At 32.9% G+C, this 18943-nt stretch overlaps 2 protein-coding genes across 13 annotated transcripts in view; one reads left to right on the top strand and one right to left on the bottom strand.

The window, feature by feature from the left end:
• Positions 1-4006, top strand: part of nuf (rab11 family-interacting protein nuf) — a 245548-nt gene extending 241542 nt beyond the window's left edge. For all 12 annotated transcript variants that reach the window (XM_085960041.1, XM_085960039.1, XM_085960040.1 and 9 more), the window contains one exon: positions 3453-4006. In XM_085960041.1, the coding sequence (XP_085816167.1) occupies positions 3453-3581 (129 nt within the window). In that variant the 3' untranslated portion in view covers positions 3582-4006. The remainder of the gene's footprint in view (positions 1-3452) is intronic.
• A 5442-nt stretch (positions 4007-9448) lies between these two features.
• Positions 9449-18001, bottom strand: twy (fas-binding factor 1 twitchy). The gene is made up of 11 exons (XM_085959426.1): positions 17236-18001; positions 16801-16956; positions 15266-15417; positions 14614-14834; positions 13348-13608; positions 11675-11868; positions 11206-11312; positions 10973-11098; positions 10579-10716; positions 10376-10485; positions 9449-10031 (listed from the first exon to the last, which is right to left on the bottom strand). The coding sequence occupies exons 1-11, from the start codon at positions 17999-18001 to the stop codon at positions 9449-9451; spliced, it is 2814 nt and encodes a 937-aa protein (XP_085815552.1).
• Positions 18002-18943: the final 942 nt, after the last annotated feature.

Below are 18943 nucleotides of genomic sequence, written 5' to 3'. Positions count from 1 at the left end.
CAAAACCATTTATCCAATTCTCATACATTATCATTGTTATCAGAAGTAAAATTCGTCAAGTGTAATAGTTTAATATTGGACTTAATGAGTTTTACCTCTGACACATATATCAATTCTATAAAGTGTGTAACTAACTTTTGTTTTTATTTCTTCATTCAAGTTTTTACTAATAAGTCATTTTTAGCAAGCATTAAATCTATCTTATCTGTTTTTACGGCTGTGATTGTTAGCCGTATGTTGGCATTTGCATTTATCTGTGCAAATATGACATGATGTCGTCGAAACATTATCGATAATTCTGTCTCTACTGAATGGTTTTCATATTACTGTAATACCCCGAAGCTATGTAGTAGATGATTCCACTGTCAGATATAAATTAAGTCAAGATAGAAAAGTTCATACAATTCCACACTAAAGTGATGTAGGTAATTAACTATTCTTGAGAGACAGTTTGTTCAATAAAAATGTAATAATCGTCGGCGAATTATCTTGTAAAATTCGTAATCCCGTTTTGGTCAAAACTTTTAATTCATTGAATACGGTAACATTATTAGATATTTACCTCTGTACAAGATTCTGTTTATGTATACAGACATTGCGACACTGGCTGCGTTTTTTTTTATTAGACCTTAGTCTTTCGAGAAATCTTATTTTGCAATTTTATTGCGGAATCTGGATGTAATTTTTAAAATAACTTGACATTACAATCTGCAAACTAAAATGATATGTGATGTTGAATTCTGTCAATGCATACATTATTCTCTCTTCCTCACTAAAATTTTTTTTTCTGACCAAAATATCAAATAAAGAATATGAAAAATAATTGAATCTGACGATTACAGTTGCGAACATTCGAATTTGTCATTTTATAGCCTGCAACAGTACATATCAACGGTATTTTGTAAAAAGAGCGAATCAACCATTTTGGCGAAATCGAGATTTTAATGAAAAAACAATATGTACTTACCGCACTAGCTTTGTTGTGTAAAAACAGCGAATTTGTATCTCCACAGAAAAGTACTTAAAAACAATAATCGTAAGGGCGAATATCCACTTAGTATTACGAATAAAAAGCGAATGTGACATATTAGGCATTTTAAAATATTATATTAAAATGCCTAGTATTCTTTCTAAGCTTTATTATAAACTTGTTAGACATTTATAATCATCCACAGGTAATTAATAGATAAATGTAAAAAGTTAAAAATCTTCCTGTAAAATAACATTTTGGTTAATTCGCCCTTTGTAAACACCGATGATATATAAACATTTACTAGGCACGTCAATTCTCTCAAATATATTATAAATACAGATAATTAGGTAAATACTAGACAGTATGACAAAACTTTATAAAATCTGTGCATATTCCGTATATATGGGACATCCTAGTTTATTATTAACTTATTTTCTTTCAAATTAAAGTGACTTAATACAACACTGTCAGCTAAATAATTATATCCACCAACATAGTTTTCATTACTATATCATTATATTACTATATTCCTACATATTTCTACATTCTCACATAATCTGAATTTACTAATTAATATGATATCACCAGTTTTGCAAATGCTTTCGACTAACCACTTTATTGGCAATAATATTTATATTAATGCGCCTAAAGGCCGGTTCGGATTAGTCAAGTGAAGAGTAATTTAGTAACTAAACGTGTATGAACAGACAAATTTACTAAAATCATTTGGTCGAGTCAATCCATTTTATTCTAATTTTTCGATCGAGTAGCGTCTCCCACCACCTCTCACTAAATACGAAACAAGCCACGAGACAAGTCGTAGAATTTCTTCCTCCAAGTCTTCCAATATAGCCATTATAAATAAAATTATTAACTTATTTATTTTTTGAACATACATAATTTGAAAACACTTCTGAGAAATATATAACCAATAGAAAAAGGCAGCAGGCTTCGAACCTATTTTAAAAAAAGATTTTTTCTATTGGTTAAATATTTCTCCAAACTGTTTTCAAATTATGTACATACGTTCAATAAAAAGAATGTTATATTCGTAAATCTTGTGAATTATTCGTTGAATGAAAAAAGACACTTTTCAGTTACTAAATCATTTAGTGGTAACTAAATCATTCGCCACTCGACTAAACCACTTGACTAATTCGAACTGGCCTTAACAATTCTAAAAACAATGTTTCGTTGTGATATAATATGTAACATGATCTAATATATGGTGTTGGGGTATTTTTCAATAACAATGATTTGCTGCCTACTAACAACAGGAAATTCATATTTTAACAATGATAGTTCTAACATTATTATGTTTGTCTTGTATTTTTAAATATTAAGCTTGTGTCACTTTTGTGATGTCACCTATATTGTATGTAAGCTGTCAATATATCACCGTTGTTTCCATATCAATGTGACATCACTAATAATTTTAGCTCAGTACGATAGTGATAGTGTACCATAAAAAAATATTGATGAATTAATGATTGCACAGGGTGGCCCAACTTAGACTGACGGATGTAAAACCCAAATAACCTTTGTTCAGAAAATAATTTTTATTTACACACCTTTTGAAATGGCATAGGTAGAGACGTAATTCTACAGCGTTGAATATTTTTAGTGCCAAGTTTGCTATTTTTATTCCTTGTTAATTTGTAACTAAAATAACTGATAGGTATCAAAAAACTATAAAAGAAACTTACATTGTAGATAATGGAAATGTGCAGGACAAATTGCTTATTGCTTAATAGGTAGAATACATCTGAAAGGTAGACCTAATGACCGTTGGATCAATCAAATAGTTAATTTCTACTAAATGAAATATGTAGCAGTGAATTATCCAAGCTGACAAGAATACCATTTGTATTACTTTTTTTGAAAATATTGAAGATGTTTGTCATCATTATCATCAGCTAGAGCTTTTTCCATTCCTTTGAGTCTCTGGCTTTTCATAGCCACTTAATTCTGCCAAACTCAATCAGTTCTTCACTCCAGTGAGTTTTAGGGCAGTCATTTAGTGTCCAATGCGTATCACTATACGACTACATTTATTCAGCGGTTACATACGTATTATCCGTTTTACAAATTTCAATTTCAAAAATCAGTAACATCACATACTATTGTCTGCTTCGTTAGCTATTGGTATATTTTATGTTCTTTCCACATCCCAACATGACACATTGCGCTACTCTTAAATTTTACATAAAAACAATCAATCTATGGGGTAGAATTGGCAAATTAGTGCATTACTCTAAAAAGTCTTAATTGAAGTAGTAAATTTCATCTTTTATGGTTCAATATTGAATCTATTGAAATACTTTTACGTGGTCAGTGTCAAGCGGTAGTACATACTAAGTTGTTTGTAGTTAGTATGCTGCATCTCAGCTGACTTCTATTTTTCTGTGGATAATGGAATGTATCCGTTCATTCTAGTTCATTGAATACATACTCATATTAATTTGTTTTCTCCGAGCAGATACAGAAGGCGTTGAAGGAGCAACAAGAGGTGAACGGCCAACTGAGATGCTACATCGACGGCATCCTCTTGTCCATTGTAGAAAACTACCCGCAGCTACTCGAAGTCAAACACAAGTCCGCCTCATAGCACCACCAAATATAAATATACCATACCATATTTATCGTATTCTTAGGATTTTTTTTTCTTTAGAATAACGTGGATCTTCTCTAATGTCGATCGTTTGAATGAGAATGAAGAATTAATTATTTAGAAAAATGGCAATAAATTTTTCATTTCCTTAAACGATATTTAAAATAATGTTTCCAAATTATAAGGAATATCCGGCAACAATTGGTGGAAATTTTTTATCAGTATTTACGATACTTGATTGTATCATAAATGTTTATACATTAATTACTTACTTCACTCTTGTGGCGCTCTAGCATCGGAGTGCCACAGAAAATATGATGACTTACCTGAATGTCATTTACTTTCAAACTGGCAATATATTGGAACCCTGCGCATGTATGAATTACATAACCTTTGAAACAAGTCAGGCATAGGTCTCATTTAACTAACTACTAACACACTAATTCCTCTCTACTCGGCGAAGCGGGGTCAAGCTGAATTTATTAAAAAGAGTATTTATGTTTAAATTTTAATTGATGGTATTTTGTGAAACTTTGTATCCAATCTTTCAGAATGTATATTGTGTAGTTCCAAGAATTGCCACCTCTTTTTAAGGCTGTCAAATTTAATGCATTATTATATTTATTGATTAACTATGTACTAAAATTATATATTTATTGTCTATTCTTGGTAAATGTTTAACTGATAGAATAATTATTATTCTGTTTAATTTCTGAATCTCTCGATAATTAGATTCAATGCAAAAACATTTTTTGTATGATTTTGTCATTGAATATATCTGTGCCGTCCAATGTGCAACGCTTTAAACATATTTTTGATGCTCATATTAATTCAATTTAAAATAATAATTTTCTGTGTGCAATATGATGTTTTGCAATCAGGTAACTGTCGTAAAAAATTGACTTTATATTTTAAAAACATGAAAATTTGGTTCTCCGTTGTCTATTATCATTTTTAAATCATAGACTGTGAAGATGTCTGTCTATCAACCTTCTAAATTGTATTAAAAAAAAGTCTATTCAAATTTTGTAATATATTTTTACACAATATTCTCTGATCTTTTCAACTCTATTCAATTATAATGTTTTAAGATTGTCATTTGAAAAAAAAATAGGAAAAAATTTATATATATTAATAATATTTGATAAGATTTCTGCAATCTAATGATGCTTTTGCAATATGATGCATGATCTCTGTGATGTATAGGAATAATTAAATTGCCTTGTTTACACTTTTATAAATTTTGAAACACTAATAATGAAACTCTGCAAACATAAGTCTATGTTTAATATAATATAATATTGTATAATATGATTAGATACGTAATATTTTAACATAATGTAGGGGTCTGAAAATTTTATAATAGATTATTAATACACTCGTTTGATAGTTGAACGCACGTATAGCTGTTTAAATAATGTTTGTAATGTGGAATGAAGTCTAAGCTATTTTATTTTTAATAGAAATCAAATTTATTTAAAATTTCCTTCTTCTTTTAGCACCCAATTTTTTATTATTTTTTATGAAGTACATAAATAGTAGCATTCCCAGAAATTTTTAATTATTTTGATCAAATCTCATTAAAAAATATTCAATTAAAAAAATACATTTATAGTCCGTTCTGGGCGCCGCCATTCATGGAAGTTTGCCGTAATTATTATTATTTTATGTTAATTTCAAACTATTTCCATCCGACTAACTTTCTGCTTGTTTCCCTTATCAAAAATAAAATATGGTTTTAAAAGTAATTGTGATAGATTTGACCTGCAGGGTTATTTAGCAATTCGTAATGATTGCGATAGAGAATGATATTTGTAATAATATTATAAAAACATCTATGTATGTTCTTTCTAACAATATATTATTTTATTGAAAACACAATTAGATAGTGTTTGTGTAAATATCTTTTTAAGAGAGTTCGATTGCAGCGAGTAAGAGAGAAGACTGCTTTTTGGAAAATGTTTACATACTCTTCTGTTCACGCAGGTATTTTAACGTTCCAAAATTCCCAATAATTATTAATAAATACCGTACCAAGGAATAAAGTATACCTACCCAATATATATTTTCAAATAAATTAATTGGGGTCAATTTTTTTTCATAATTGCCAAAATAGAGTTTAAAAAAATCGTTTTCATACCGTTGGCTAAGGTGCCTAAATTGATAAAACGTGGGTTCGATTCCCAGCTAGGTAAAATTGTCATATTATTATCTTCTTCGGCCATATCCGCCCCTTAGTTGGAGCATGGACACCACGAGGCGCCTCCAAGAATCCCAATCGCTTGCCAGTCTTCTTGGATCGTTCCATGTCAAACCAGCATCCCATAGCTTCGCCGTATACACTCTATAGATAGTTCGCATCCCTTCGTTCCTTCCAGGACGCCGGAATCCGGTTGGCTTGAAGAACAGGCAAGCCAGGTTGAAATTCTCTTCTGGCATCCGCAGCACGTGGCCGAGCCAGGTTCAACGTCGCCTCTTCACTCTCATCGTGATGAGAGGCTGCTTGGTGCATTCTCTTATCTCCTCGTTGCTGCTAAAGTCATACCACCACTGCACACCCAGTATCTGTCGCAAACATCTGTTTTCGAAGCTCAATATACGGTTGCTCTGAACCTTCATAAGGTGCCATGATTCACTACGGTAAAGCAGCACCGTCAGTATGCAAGCGTTGAATAGGTGGTATTTGGTTTTTACTGAGTACAATCGTGAGTCCCTGACACTCCGCATTGAGTTGAATATTGCTCCAGCCATTCCCATTCGGATAGAGAGCTCTCTCTGCAAAATGCCATTTCCCGTGATGTGTACACCCAGGTATTTGAAGCTGTCGACGCTCTCGATGCTTTGCCCCTCGCTAATCGGAGAGAAATTTGGATCGGGACAGGTGCTGTCTATAAAACGTTGGTTTTCTTCACATTGATTTTCAAACCAACGCAAGACGAGTTGTCATGCAACCTGTCGATTGTCCCTTGAATGCCCTCGATTGAGTTGTCGAATAGGAGGAATATTCGAAAAATTGTCATATTGCCGTATATTATTCATTATCTATTCGACCACCTATAGATATTTTGTCTAGATACAGGATTATCGACATGCTCATTGATCTTTACGATGATGTCATCGCATCACAATTATTTAGTGTAGCGCGAGCACCTTAGCTTTTATCATTTCAATAATAACAAAGGTACAATAAATAATATTACAAATCGGTTCGGTATACATTTACAATAAATGGTGTCAATTCTTGTTGAATGAATGAAATATTATTTAAAAAAATAAATACTTAAATAGTTATAATAATTATTATGTTCTTATTTATATTATCCCTAATAGTATATAAATATTATTTGTATATTTTAAAATTTTTACTATAAAAATTCTAGTTACTATTCGTATGAAAATTGAATTCGAATGAAATTAATAATTTTTATGTGTATGTACCTACCTACTTTATGATTATTTTTCCCTACCACACTCAATTATTAATTATTAACCTACTAAATATTATTTTAAAAATGTATAAACATGGCCGTATTTATATTGTTTTTTATATTATAATATACTGTCTAACCCTCTTTGTAAATTGATTTTTCTTAATAAATTAGATGAAAAATTAAATATATTATATTTTGTATAAAAGTGTGTTTTTATTTTCAATCGTAAATACAAATTTTAAATCACCATTCAACTTTACGAGTACACAAATAATGTATCGAGGTTTAATACGATGACGAATCCTTCGAATGACGAAAAGATGTGGAAGGATGGAGAGGAAAAATGTAAAACACTAAAGCACTTGGATAAATACATTGAAATAAAATGATTTATTAAAAATCAGTCTCCAGTACCCTAGTACTAAGGCAGTAACAATAGCTTTTACACCAATGGTCTTGTGGGCCAATAAACTACGCTAACAGATCCCCTTCGCCGCCGATAGTCCTGTATTTTTTACATTCAATCTAAGTGCGAGTATGTCAACTGAGTTTTGTTGAATGGTGGACGTCGAACTTCATCAGCATCAGTTTTGGATCGACAATTTCCTGAAACTAAAGATGGAGCGATTTAAAACCATTGGACCCGATCGGTGTCATATTTATGTATAATCAAAAAAATCAGTTCATTAAAGAATATGGACTTTTGAAATTATTGTACAAGCATATGAAGCATAGTTAAGTTGGTAAACTCCACAAATATTAAGATCGGTCAGTTGCTTTTCGAACTTCTCACATACACAATGGCAGCTCACATACACGAGTGCAGTTATAAGTAAATGGTTTTTCACAAATTTTACTTGATTTTTCAACTACAAAATAATACCAAAGTGATGCTTATCTACTCATCTTGACAGATAGTCTTTTTATATGCCCTGCAAATTGGCAAATGAATGTCATCAGTAGCGTGAAGTTTTCTACAAGTGAACCTAGAATGCGAACTTCACTTGCAGCTAACCTAATCAGTGGACCAGTGGTCCTTTAGTATGCTTCTATTTCATACATTAGTCTCTATCTCTATTGAAGAAAGTTTTTTCAACATCTTTGATAATATTCTACACCTTATATTATTTTGTAGTATTTTCAAATAGTTTTCAATAATTAATAGCCTCATAAATTAATTCTGTTTGCAATAAAATTATTAAGAAAGTCTTTCTAAACCTACTTCTCATAATATAAACGAACTAAACATGAGTATATTTCAAAGAGAGTGAATAAAACCTTCTCTTTTGAAAAGAGTGTAAATACATAAAATGAAATAGAAAAATACTACTTATGCTAATGATTAAGACGGTACTTCAGTGAAACGGCAAATAATTTTCAACTATTGGTGCGTCGAAATTTTGGACTCGCTGGCAATCGGAGAGCGGACGTCGAGCTGTGAACACGTCAATTTGTTTCGTGATGGCGACGGGGGTATTAATTCTTAAATCGTGTAAAGATGACTAAAAAACGTTACCATTTACTTGAAAAAGAAAAGATGTCAATGAATATATTATTATTGTTACTAATAGAACAATAAACAAAACATTAAATGGACGCATGTTGGATTTATACGACAAATTATATTTCGTTCGGCACGCGTCATTTGCACAATCCGCGCATCGCCTGGCCACAATCTTTTTAGACCATGCCTCAACTGAGGTATAGCCTTAAATAATGAGCTGCACGTAATTTCACATTGCAGATTTATTTGTAGCAAACGATTATCACATGTATCTGTCAAAAACTGCAAGCATTTCAATACAATTTTAGATTCAGTCAATTCCATCAATTATTAAATGTACAGATAATGCCAAAAAAACCCCAGAAATTTGAATTTGTTATGACTAGTATTAATTGTTCAATTAATTACTACATACATTGACCATTTTGATTATGAATCATGTTCGACTTGTTCCCGAACTAAAGCATTCACATTATAATACAAATTTAGCTTATAACTGCCTGTGAAAGGGCAAACTGCACCAATTATTATACATAGATAGGGATCAAAATACACCGAATCACTTATTTAGAATCATTTTATCATTGCGTATTATATTCATCATATTATATAATAACGACCGCCGAGATGGCAGTTGTTAACGAGATTTTATTATCACCATTTTTCAATGTGAATATTAATTTTGCTATAGACACCAATTTTATTAAACTAAACTAAAAACATTGCGGAATCGGCATCAGGTGAAACCTCATAAAGTCATAGCACTCTGAGAGAAGACATGATCAACGGATTCTCACTCAGAGGAGAATAGGCAATATGGCATCGGATTGCAGTCAAAGCCTCGGTGTAATTAAAAAAATTATTTTCCTTCTAGTTCGAGAGCTATTAATTGGTCTGGGGCTTTGTCAAACTATTATCATTTTTATCTACTAAAATCTAACATCAATACGTACTTGATAAAGCGGGAGCAAATTGTCATCGTTGTCGTCCACCAACCGATGAAATCCTTCCGAATCATTTCCACTGACATCTTGCTCCAATAATACACCATCAAAACTCATTTCTGCTCCGTCAGTAGCGTGCTGTTGCGCAAATTCGTCATCAAACTGAACATGTCTCTCGTGACCAACAATTCCAATATTATTATTGGTGGCATTTAACATGTTATCTCTGGACACAGCCATTTCTAGCATTTCCCCATTATATTTTCCATTTGTTTGATGAATATATTCTTTTGTGTCAGTAAATTTATTTTTATCCGCGTTGCACAAACTGCAGTGCGACCATTCGGTTTCTTTTCTTTGATTGTAAAGCATGAGGCGCTCTCGTGATAGTACAACTTTGTCTCTGGCAATCTGCTGTTCTCTGGAATTCAGGGTGATGGCTTGCTCCTGCATTCTTTTCAGTCTCTCTTGGTATCGCTGCTGAGCGTAATTGGCTTCAGATATTCTTCGCTCGGCGTTTGCGTTCTTTGCTAGAGCAGATCGTGTCAACAACTCCAATTCTTGACTTCTAAACCGTGATAAAACAATATTTCAACATTGTAATAATTCTAAAAAATATAACAACATCATTCGTTTAATGGTAAAGCAAAACTGCCGTAGGGCAATTGAAATAAAAAAAACCGCAGAAGTGCGTGGCTGCAAAAGTACAGAACCGAGAAGATATGGTAAAGCCTTCGTCCAACAACGGATTGTTAGTGGCTGATTGTGATGACAATAAGGCAGTAAATCATCAGTAGTTTTACACCAAGCATCAACAGTTAGTAAACAAAACAAATATCATCATAATGGTCAAGTAAAACTCAGTGCTACCATAATAACTACAAAATAAAAAGTTTGAAAGCAATGACTCGCCTTGATAATATTTTCATTTCATTTTGTTGAAACTTTTGGTGGTCTAACAATATTTTCTTTTTACTTTCCTTCACTTCTTCTAATTCATTCTCCAAGCTTAGCTTGAGAGCCTACAATGAAAATTATTCAAAAACAACGTTAATAAATAAGTCAAAAGTAAATAGATGTTAATTAAAATTTTTACATAGTTTTCGAATACGTACATGGGACTGCGATTTGAGGTTTTCTATTACCAATTTATCCTTTGCTATTTCCAATTTATCACTTTCTAACTGTTTTAATTTTTCAGCGACAGTTTTTTCCGTCTCTATTCTGGAAGATTCAGTATTCTGAAGATTTTTCTATAATCAAACATGTCGATTCACATAGATTAATAATTATTATTTACTATTTTTTTGCTGTATAGCATATTAATTTCAATATAATATAATAATTATAATCAGTAGGTGCAGTCAATTATTGCTTTTGTGAATTGCAAAACATCGACATAAATATTAAAAATCTAAGTCCTGAAGCATTAAAATATAATAAGACAGGTATTCATTAGTAAATTAATTTACACTTTACTAAATGATAATTATTGTTTAAGTTACCAACATTAAACATTTCTTTTTCCTTCTCCATAATAGCGTGCATAGTTTCAGATTCCTTTCGAAAAGCTTCTCTTTCTATTTCCAATGCTGTCTCTTTCTTCTTGAGGTTCATTTTATCTTCTTCAATTATCTGAAACACGCACACATAGATGGTTCATAATTAATGAATACCTGTACCTACCACATTACTTTCAGCAGAGCAGATTAATTAGAAAAAATGTCATGGATCTTTCCTACCTCTGTCTGCTGTTTCAATCTTTCTTCGAGTACTTTCAAGGCCGCTTTCATATCATGAGATTCGCTTTCAAAAGCAGTTCTTTGTCGCTCCAAGCTTTCTAGCATATCTGCAGAGAAGGAACTGTTACTGAGACATTCAATACCCTGCATGAACCTCTTTGGTAGATAAATAACCAATTAGCCTTTTTTAAACATAATGAATTGCCCCCCACGGTGGACGAATCCATTTTCGGAATACTGTGGCTTGGTGAATTTAAATGTTGTTTCGTTGGTTAATATGTATGCTTAGATCCAACGTACGAGATTAATTCAACTAGTAATAAACAGTTAGCAATCCTCATAATAAGCCAGATAAGTCCATAATATACTATCGTACAAAAGATATTATTGTGATTAATATGAAAATGATTTGTTTGATTAGTAAAGTTTACAACTGGGTTTTCAGATTTTTAATTAATTGAATACATACGGTGCAATTGATCCTCTTTAAGATTCAAAGCTTGTTCCTTTTGTATAATGTCACTGCTCGTTTTACTCTCCATCTTCTCCAAAAATCCCGAGCAGATTTCGTTATTCCTCTCCATGTCGTGCATTATCATTGTCAACTTCTGGGAATAGTCCGTCGAATCTTTAATCGTTGACTGTTCCAGCAACAATGTTTCTCTACGATATTGACAAACATTCACATTTCATATTAATTAAAATCAATTTTTTTATATAACGCACACTAGCGTTGTCATTTTTGAAAACACTATATCTTAATTATTATGTGAAATGAATGAGGAAATTTGAGTATGGACATTGCTGTTTTATATCGACCTGACCCTTGGCTGGATTCTATTTGAGCAGTATTCAAATATCAATCATGACAACCGGCTGTGGGTGTTGGCCTCCTTCCGCGAACATATCCGCTCCCCTTTGTCTGTTGCAAAATCTTCCATTACCTCAGAGATGCTGTCACAATCTAAAAAATCAGAAGCTATTGTTTTTTCACCAAACCTGCTAGTGGTGACAACGAGAGCGTGCTCGTCCGAATTGCTCCGGATATAAATATATTCCACTTACGTGAGGGCATTTAGGTAGATATTATTTGATAATAATATGATGTGTCAAATTCACTTTGTAGTATATTCTCAATGCTCAGTGATTTTTAATAATATTTTCATATCTTTTGTTTACATAGCTTATTCTATTTTTTACAACGTTTTTCTTAGCTCGTATTCTTATTTTTCCGGTGGTTCTTTGTCCGGTACAAATCTTGCAATCGATTTTTAACTAACTTCCCTACTAGCTAGACATTTGAAACTTTTAGAATATATCAGAATATACGCCAATGCATTTTTTAAATTCATTTTGAGTTAATTCTGTTTTGTATGAAAAGTTATTTCGAAATCATTATTGGTTGTTAGGGGGTCCTAGCAACTAAATTATTAAATAATATATACGTGCGTTACTATGGAAATCAATATGAAATAACATTTCATTATTCAATATTTCTATCAAGTACAATTTTTTTTGATCCTTTAAGCTAGTCAAGTCAAGTTTATATGATTCAACAGAAAATTTAAAAACGTTGTATATAAAAAGTTCTTTTTATCTTGTAATTATTTATCTTAATGTTATCTATATTTTGAAATAATAAATGTGTAATGTCTATTATTACTTACCTACCTAATTTCAGGGCTCGAAATGGACTGGAGCGCACCGGAGCGCCGTTCCGGCTTGTGAAATCGTTAAAGTTATCGCTCCGTCTCCTGACGAAATATTTTGACCGCCCGAGCTAGATAGGTTATATAATAGAAAATCTAACACACTCATTTTTATAAAATACACATACAATTTGATAACTACGTAAATATCTTCAGAAAATTGTCGAGCGCTCCGGTTCGTAAACTTTTCCATTTCGAGCGCTGCCTAATTTGAAATTTGAAACATAATTTTTAAAATTTTTACATAGATATTATAAAATAAAGATTCAAGTCCCCTGAATACCATCCGCATCGTAATACAACCTTAATAATTGAGGATGATAATAATTATTTTGATTAAACCATAGTCACACAATAAAGTATTGCGTTAATATCATTCATATTAGATTAAAATCATGAAATGAGAAGTAGACAACTAAAAAGTTGACGTAACCTGATATTCTGAATGACCAGACGATGCTGTTCCTGCAGAATAGCCACGTCACTGCGATGCTTTTTCTCCATCACTTCCTGATGTGCGGCTTGCTTGGCGAGGATACTCGCCATCCTCTCGTCACTCTGAGAAGCCGCCTTCAGGTTTTCCTCCTCCAACTTCTCGATTCTCTGTGCAAAGTAGTTGGACATTTTGTCATTTTCTGTTTTCAGCCGATCCTCTACGTGCTGCAGTGACTCGTCTACAATTTGCAACTGTCTTCTAAAAGATTTGAAGAAATTGATAAATCAATATGGATCTTCACAGTCTCACCACCTCTTATAACAGATTTTTTATGAGGGTTTATGCTAACTCATCTCTAGATCCAAAAACATCATCGTCATTATTAACACTACAGTTTGCTGTGGATCTTGACCGCCTACCATGAAGGTTTCTTGAATAATCAAAACCCACAACTTTAGATGTAGATCTATCACCACTAGTTCACTGCAAATTCAAACAACATGAAAAAATACTATGTGAATTTGAATCGCACAAATCAGAAACGTAGGACACTTATCTCCGCTTTACAATGTATGGCAATAGACAGACCATACATTACGATGTACCTAAAATATATAACTATACAATTTATATTTCAAATGGGTGTGGGTATTTACATATAAATAAAAGAGATCCACATTTAAGAATAATTGGAGAGCTTTATGCTTTAAGCCATTCACAGGGGCTGTTCGAAAAAATATATAATTCAATATCAATGTGCGTGATTGAATATCACAGTGATTTGTATGTTTTGATAACTCTCCAGGCAAAAATAAAAAGAAAACTGTACTTCCCTTATCGTTATGGTGACCATTTGTCCATTATTTTAGAAGACAATCATATCCTTTAGATTTAATTAACCTATTCCGCCTGATTGGCAACTGGAAATAACTAAAAAACGACTCGAATTTGATTCTGGTGATTTTTAAAGAGGATAGATTTTTGATTGGCTGCTCGGAACACAAATATTTAGGGTGCTATAAAAGAATCTTTATACATTGAACGTCAGGAATTACAGGAGAGACGAAAGACTTTTGATATTTGTCAGAATTTTATAAGAGACATTAATCCCTAAATCCAATATGTTGTCGAATAATTATGAAGAATTATCACTAGTCAAATGACACCAGATTGATTGAAGACACCAATAATTATCATTGATAAAAAAATATGATAGATAAATAAGATGACGAAAGAAAGTTTAAATCACACATTGCGATGTACCTGTACGAAGTCTCCATCAAGTCGATTTCTTTGCTGTGATTCTCACGAAGACTGTCAATCATCTGCTCCAACTGTTCCCTAGTTGTCAGTTTGACTCTTGATTCAACGTCCAGTGCAAATCTTTCCTCGTCCTTTCTCTCATCATCTTTACCATCTGTTGCTTTCTCAGTCGGGGGCTTCAAATCTCTCTCAATCAATATGGGTGTTGGCATCAATAGAGACTGAAAGCAAAAATAAAAGAATATGTCTGTAGAGACGTGTATAGGATAATATTTCTTCAATAGAAACATGACTGAAAACCAAAGATGAAGAGAATCTAATGGAGGGAGTTAAACGATAGGTATCCGAAAACAACAGGAAAAGTGGACATTCATGCTTGCGGCACTGAAGGCAAATAATAATATTATATTACAATTCATAAATAAGTATAATACACACTAATAATAAAAACGAATGTGAAATCAATGAAATTTCAAAAAGATTGCTGTCAGATGTTTAAATTAAATATTCATATATTTGAAATCAATCTTCTCTCAAATATTGAATTTTATCAGAATGTCACACGTGTGGGTTGGATCTTGTTTGCAGAAAGACGTCCAATTATTACCTTCTTGGTAAGAAAAACGGCTTATGCAATAATATGATCAGTTACTTGAATGTGACTGTTGATTCTCTGTTGATGCTGCTGGATGACGGTCTGCAGCTGAGCTCGGTGGTCAGCTTGTCCTCTCAATAAGCCGTCCACCTGCTGCCGTTGTGCCGTCACCACTTCTCTCTGCACTCTCTGCGTTTCCTCCTGACGCTCTATAAGAAACAATGATTGTCGTTACATCAAAGAATAACAGTCATACCTAATTACATATTAATATGTTATTTTTCCAATAATTAATATTGATGATACAAAAACGTGTAGAATTTTATTGACTTAGTGAACCGACAATCAAAAAAATTTGCAATTTCATGACTTATTTGGTATTACACACCGGCTATAGATAGGATCTGAGAAATGACCTACATGATAGAGACTGTTGAATAAATCAACTTCAAAGTTGGATTCGTGGGTATTCTGCGAAAAAGCACTAAGTCAAAATTTTGCTGTTTTGACTTAATGATGAGGTAATCTTATTAAGAGTACGCTCTATAGTCTACAAAAACACACGCAGTCATATCTATAAAACTGGCGAAGATAATTTATGTTATAAGTCAAAAAGACATACATCTATTCAGAGAAAAGGCACTAAAGGGACTTAGTGCATTTGCTTCTCTCATTCTCAGGCTACATTCACAAAATTCTGCGTGCGAAACTGCACTCAGTCATACTCAAAGCAATATCGCAGAAAGGAATTTGCCTTTTATATATATAAAAAAAGCTAAGACCGTCCAAACTTTCAAACTCGATTATCTCAAAACTAGTATTTTTGATTTAATGCTTATTCGCAGAATACCCACGATATTATGTAATATTGTAAATTCTACATAAATGTTTTCACATTCTGCAAATAATGAGGTCTTATTCACAAATAATCTATCGTTACCATTTCTAGAAAAAATATTGATATTATTTATATTATCAACGTGATACCAGTAGCTCTGTATGAGTGTAAAACCTGGAGACTAACGGAGAAACAAGAGAAAGCTATCCTAATATTCGAAACACCATTGAATATTTGGACAAGTTACAGAAAACCAAAGGTAGATCCGTACGAATGCTGAGCTGTGTGAACAATTTAAACCCATTATAGTTAATATCTTGAAGATGTAGAGATTCAGATAGGCCGGTCACGTTGTGACAGAGCTCTCCATAAAATTTATGAATGAACCCCAGTGGGCTCTCGACCCTTGGGCCACTCCTGGAGAAGATAAGCAGATAACATGAAGAGGAACGCAGAGAGTCTGAGTGTGATTGACTGGAGAGAGAGAGAGCTCAGAATAGAGATTCATGGAGGTTGGTTATGCAGTTGGCAATAAACCTGGATGGTCTGTAGCACCAGATTACGTGAGTAAGTATTTAGTGTAAAGACATAATAAACTAGTGTTTATGGTACCCTCCTCCTTCCGCTCCATATAAAGAGTGACACTCTGTGATAGTTCATTAGATATACACAATCTGAGGAGTGAGGATAGCAGGAGATCTGGAAAGGTCTTTGTCGAATAGAATATAATGATTCTATTGTTAAAAATATTTACCTCGCAATGCGGCCAATCTTTCTTCTTGTGCTTTCAACTGCAACGCGACCATCAACTGAGATTCTTGTTGTTGTAAACAGGCGGCAGCACTCTGTTGCCCTATATCACTTCCACCGATCAAATTCAAGCTAGACGGCAGATTAAAAATCTCAGATTCTACAAGAATTGGTTTATTTGAAAAAATTCCCAATACTTCATTAGTTTTATTCACTTGTTCATTAGCCATATAAACATGTTGGTCTTGTTTATTTTCTTCATTTTTAAATTCCTGGTTTTGTATTTTATTGTCTATCGCTTTATTTTTTTCTTTCTCATTTGTCTCTGGTTTCTTCAGCCAATCTTTTGATGTATTTTGTGGTTGTTCTTTTTTATCTTTAAACAGATCTATAACATCATTGTCATCATCAGGAAAAATGCCCAACCAATCCGCGTTACCTCTATGTCTCTTTGTCGGAGCATTAACCGCCTCTTTCTTTTGGGATTTTATCAAATCTTTTCCGGAATCAATCTTTACAGGCTTCTGCTTTGGTTCCGGAAGTTTTTTATCAGGCGTTTTAAGTCTCGATTTGGAATCGCTTTCTTTGCTAGGAAAACTGGCTGCACTTGGAGAATAACCAATTGATGATGAGACATTTTTTTCTTTTGTAGGCACCACTGCGGTTGTTGAAATCGGTGTCTCTGGTCTTTTCGATTTCCCTAATACCTCATCGAACACAGAAGTTTTTTTTGCAGCCTTTTCAGTAGTTTTGTTTTCATTTGTTTCAGTATCAGATAAACCTAAGTCGTCCAAAAAATTCAAACTGTCCGGAAAACTGGACCTAGCTGGCGGTAGAGTAGCTTGAATTTTAGTTCCAAATCCAACATCTTTATTAATTATCTTACCCGTTGCACTCTTATTTTTTTCTACATTTGATTTAGTTTCAGTTTCTTCTGGGGGCGGTGTTTTGGAATCGGTTAGGCCCAGCCAATCACCGCTCGATAAATTTTTATTTGTTTTTCTTATTGCTTCCGGGCTCTCTTTTGGTGGTTCTGGCTCTAAGCCGAAAAGGTTACTTTTTTTCTTGCTAAGACTTGCAGCTTGGACTGGATTGCTCTTTTCGCCAGGTTTATACTTGTCATCATTGAAGAAACTATCATTACTATTATCACTTAGCAAATCTCCCAGAGGATCATCTAGATCGAAATCGACATTTTTATTCATGCTTATTTCTTTAAATTTACATACGTGAGCTTCGTTTCATGGTGCATTGAAGAACAGAATTAAAAAGCTATTACAACTGAGAAAGAACATTGTAATTCCTTTGCCGGGTTTTTGTTTTTGTATAATGCTGTTGCCATAGCAATAAGCACTGTTGCCAACAATCAGAAAATAAAATAAATTTCATTCGTAAAAAAATTAAATTGAATAATATGAATACTTAAACCATTTATTTGTCTTTAAAAGGTATTAAAAAAACCATTCGTAGCAAAAATATTTTAATACTAACCGTATCACCCGGCGCTGCCCAGGAGTGGAATGATTTAATATTTGAAAATAAAAATTCTAAATTTATTACGTAGAGTGCAAAGGATTGGTTTAAAAAAAAAAATATTAGAGATTTTTATTTTTAACATAAGTATATTTTGTACATGTATTGCATTTAAATATCTTAAAAAGTAGTACATATTCAATTTATTATTTTCCTTAAAATAAATATTAAATCCATCGTACCAGGGCTCTTCGATATACAATATTTGTAGCTTATCCATTAAAATTTGGTGCCAAAATATATAGATTTTTACTACTCCCCACTCTTGATGTCGCTACATATTACAATAATAATTGTCCGTGAGTGAAGCATTCCGATCAAATGTGGCAGCGTTGCGTCGCTCGCGCCGCGCCGGCTCGGTTGGCTCCCTGCCGAATACTGATTCTAATAACACAATTATTTGCATCTAACTTTGCCATTTGACCTCCGATCGAGCTGAAATAAACGCCAATATTTTTTAAATGTACACATTCTAGCGACATTTTTTAATAAAAAAAAAGGAGGTTGCAGCACTAAATTCCGCGTTTCAAGGCCCTGTACGCGGCGGAATTTTCCGTAAAAACCCTAAAACTGTCCCCGGGGTGCAACGGCTTAAATATGGAATTCGAGACCCT

This window comes from Rhyacophila brunnea, unplaced genomic scaffold (assembly GCF_057557595.1).
Source record: "Rhyacophila brunnea isolate RB1 unplaced genomic scaffold, BYU_Rbru_1.0 scaffold_9, whole genome shotgun sequence".
Lineage (NCBI taxonomy): Eukaryota > Metazoa > Arthropoda > Insecta > Trichoptera > Rhyacophilidae > Rhyacophila > Rhyacophila brunnea.
The sequence above is the reverse complement of the archived record's forward strand: the minus strand, read 5'-3'. Positions and strand labels throughout refer to the sequence as shown.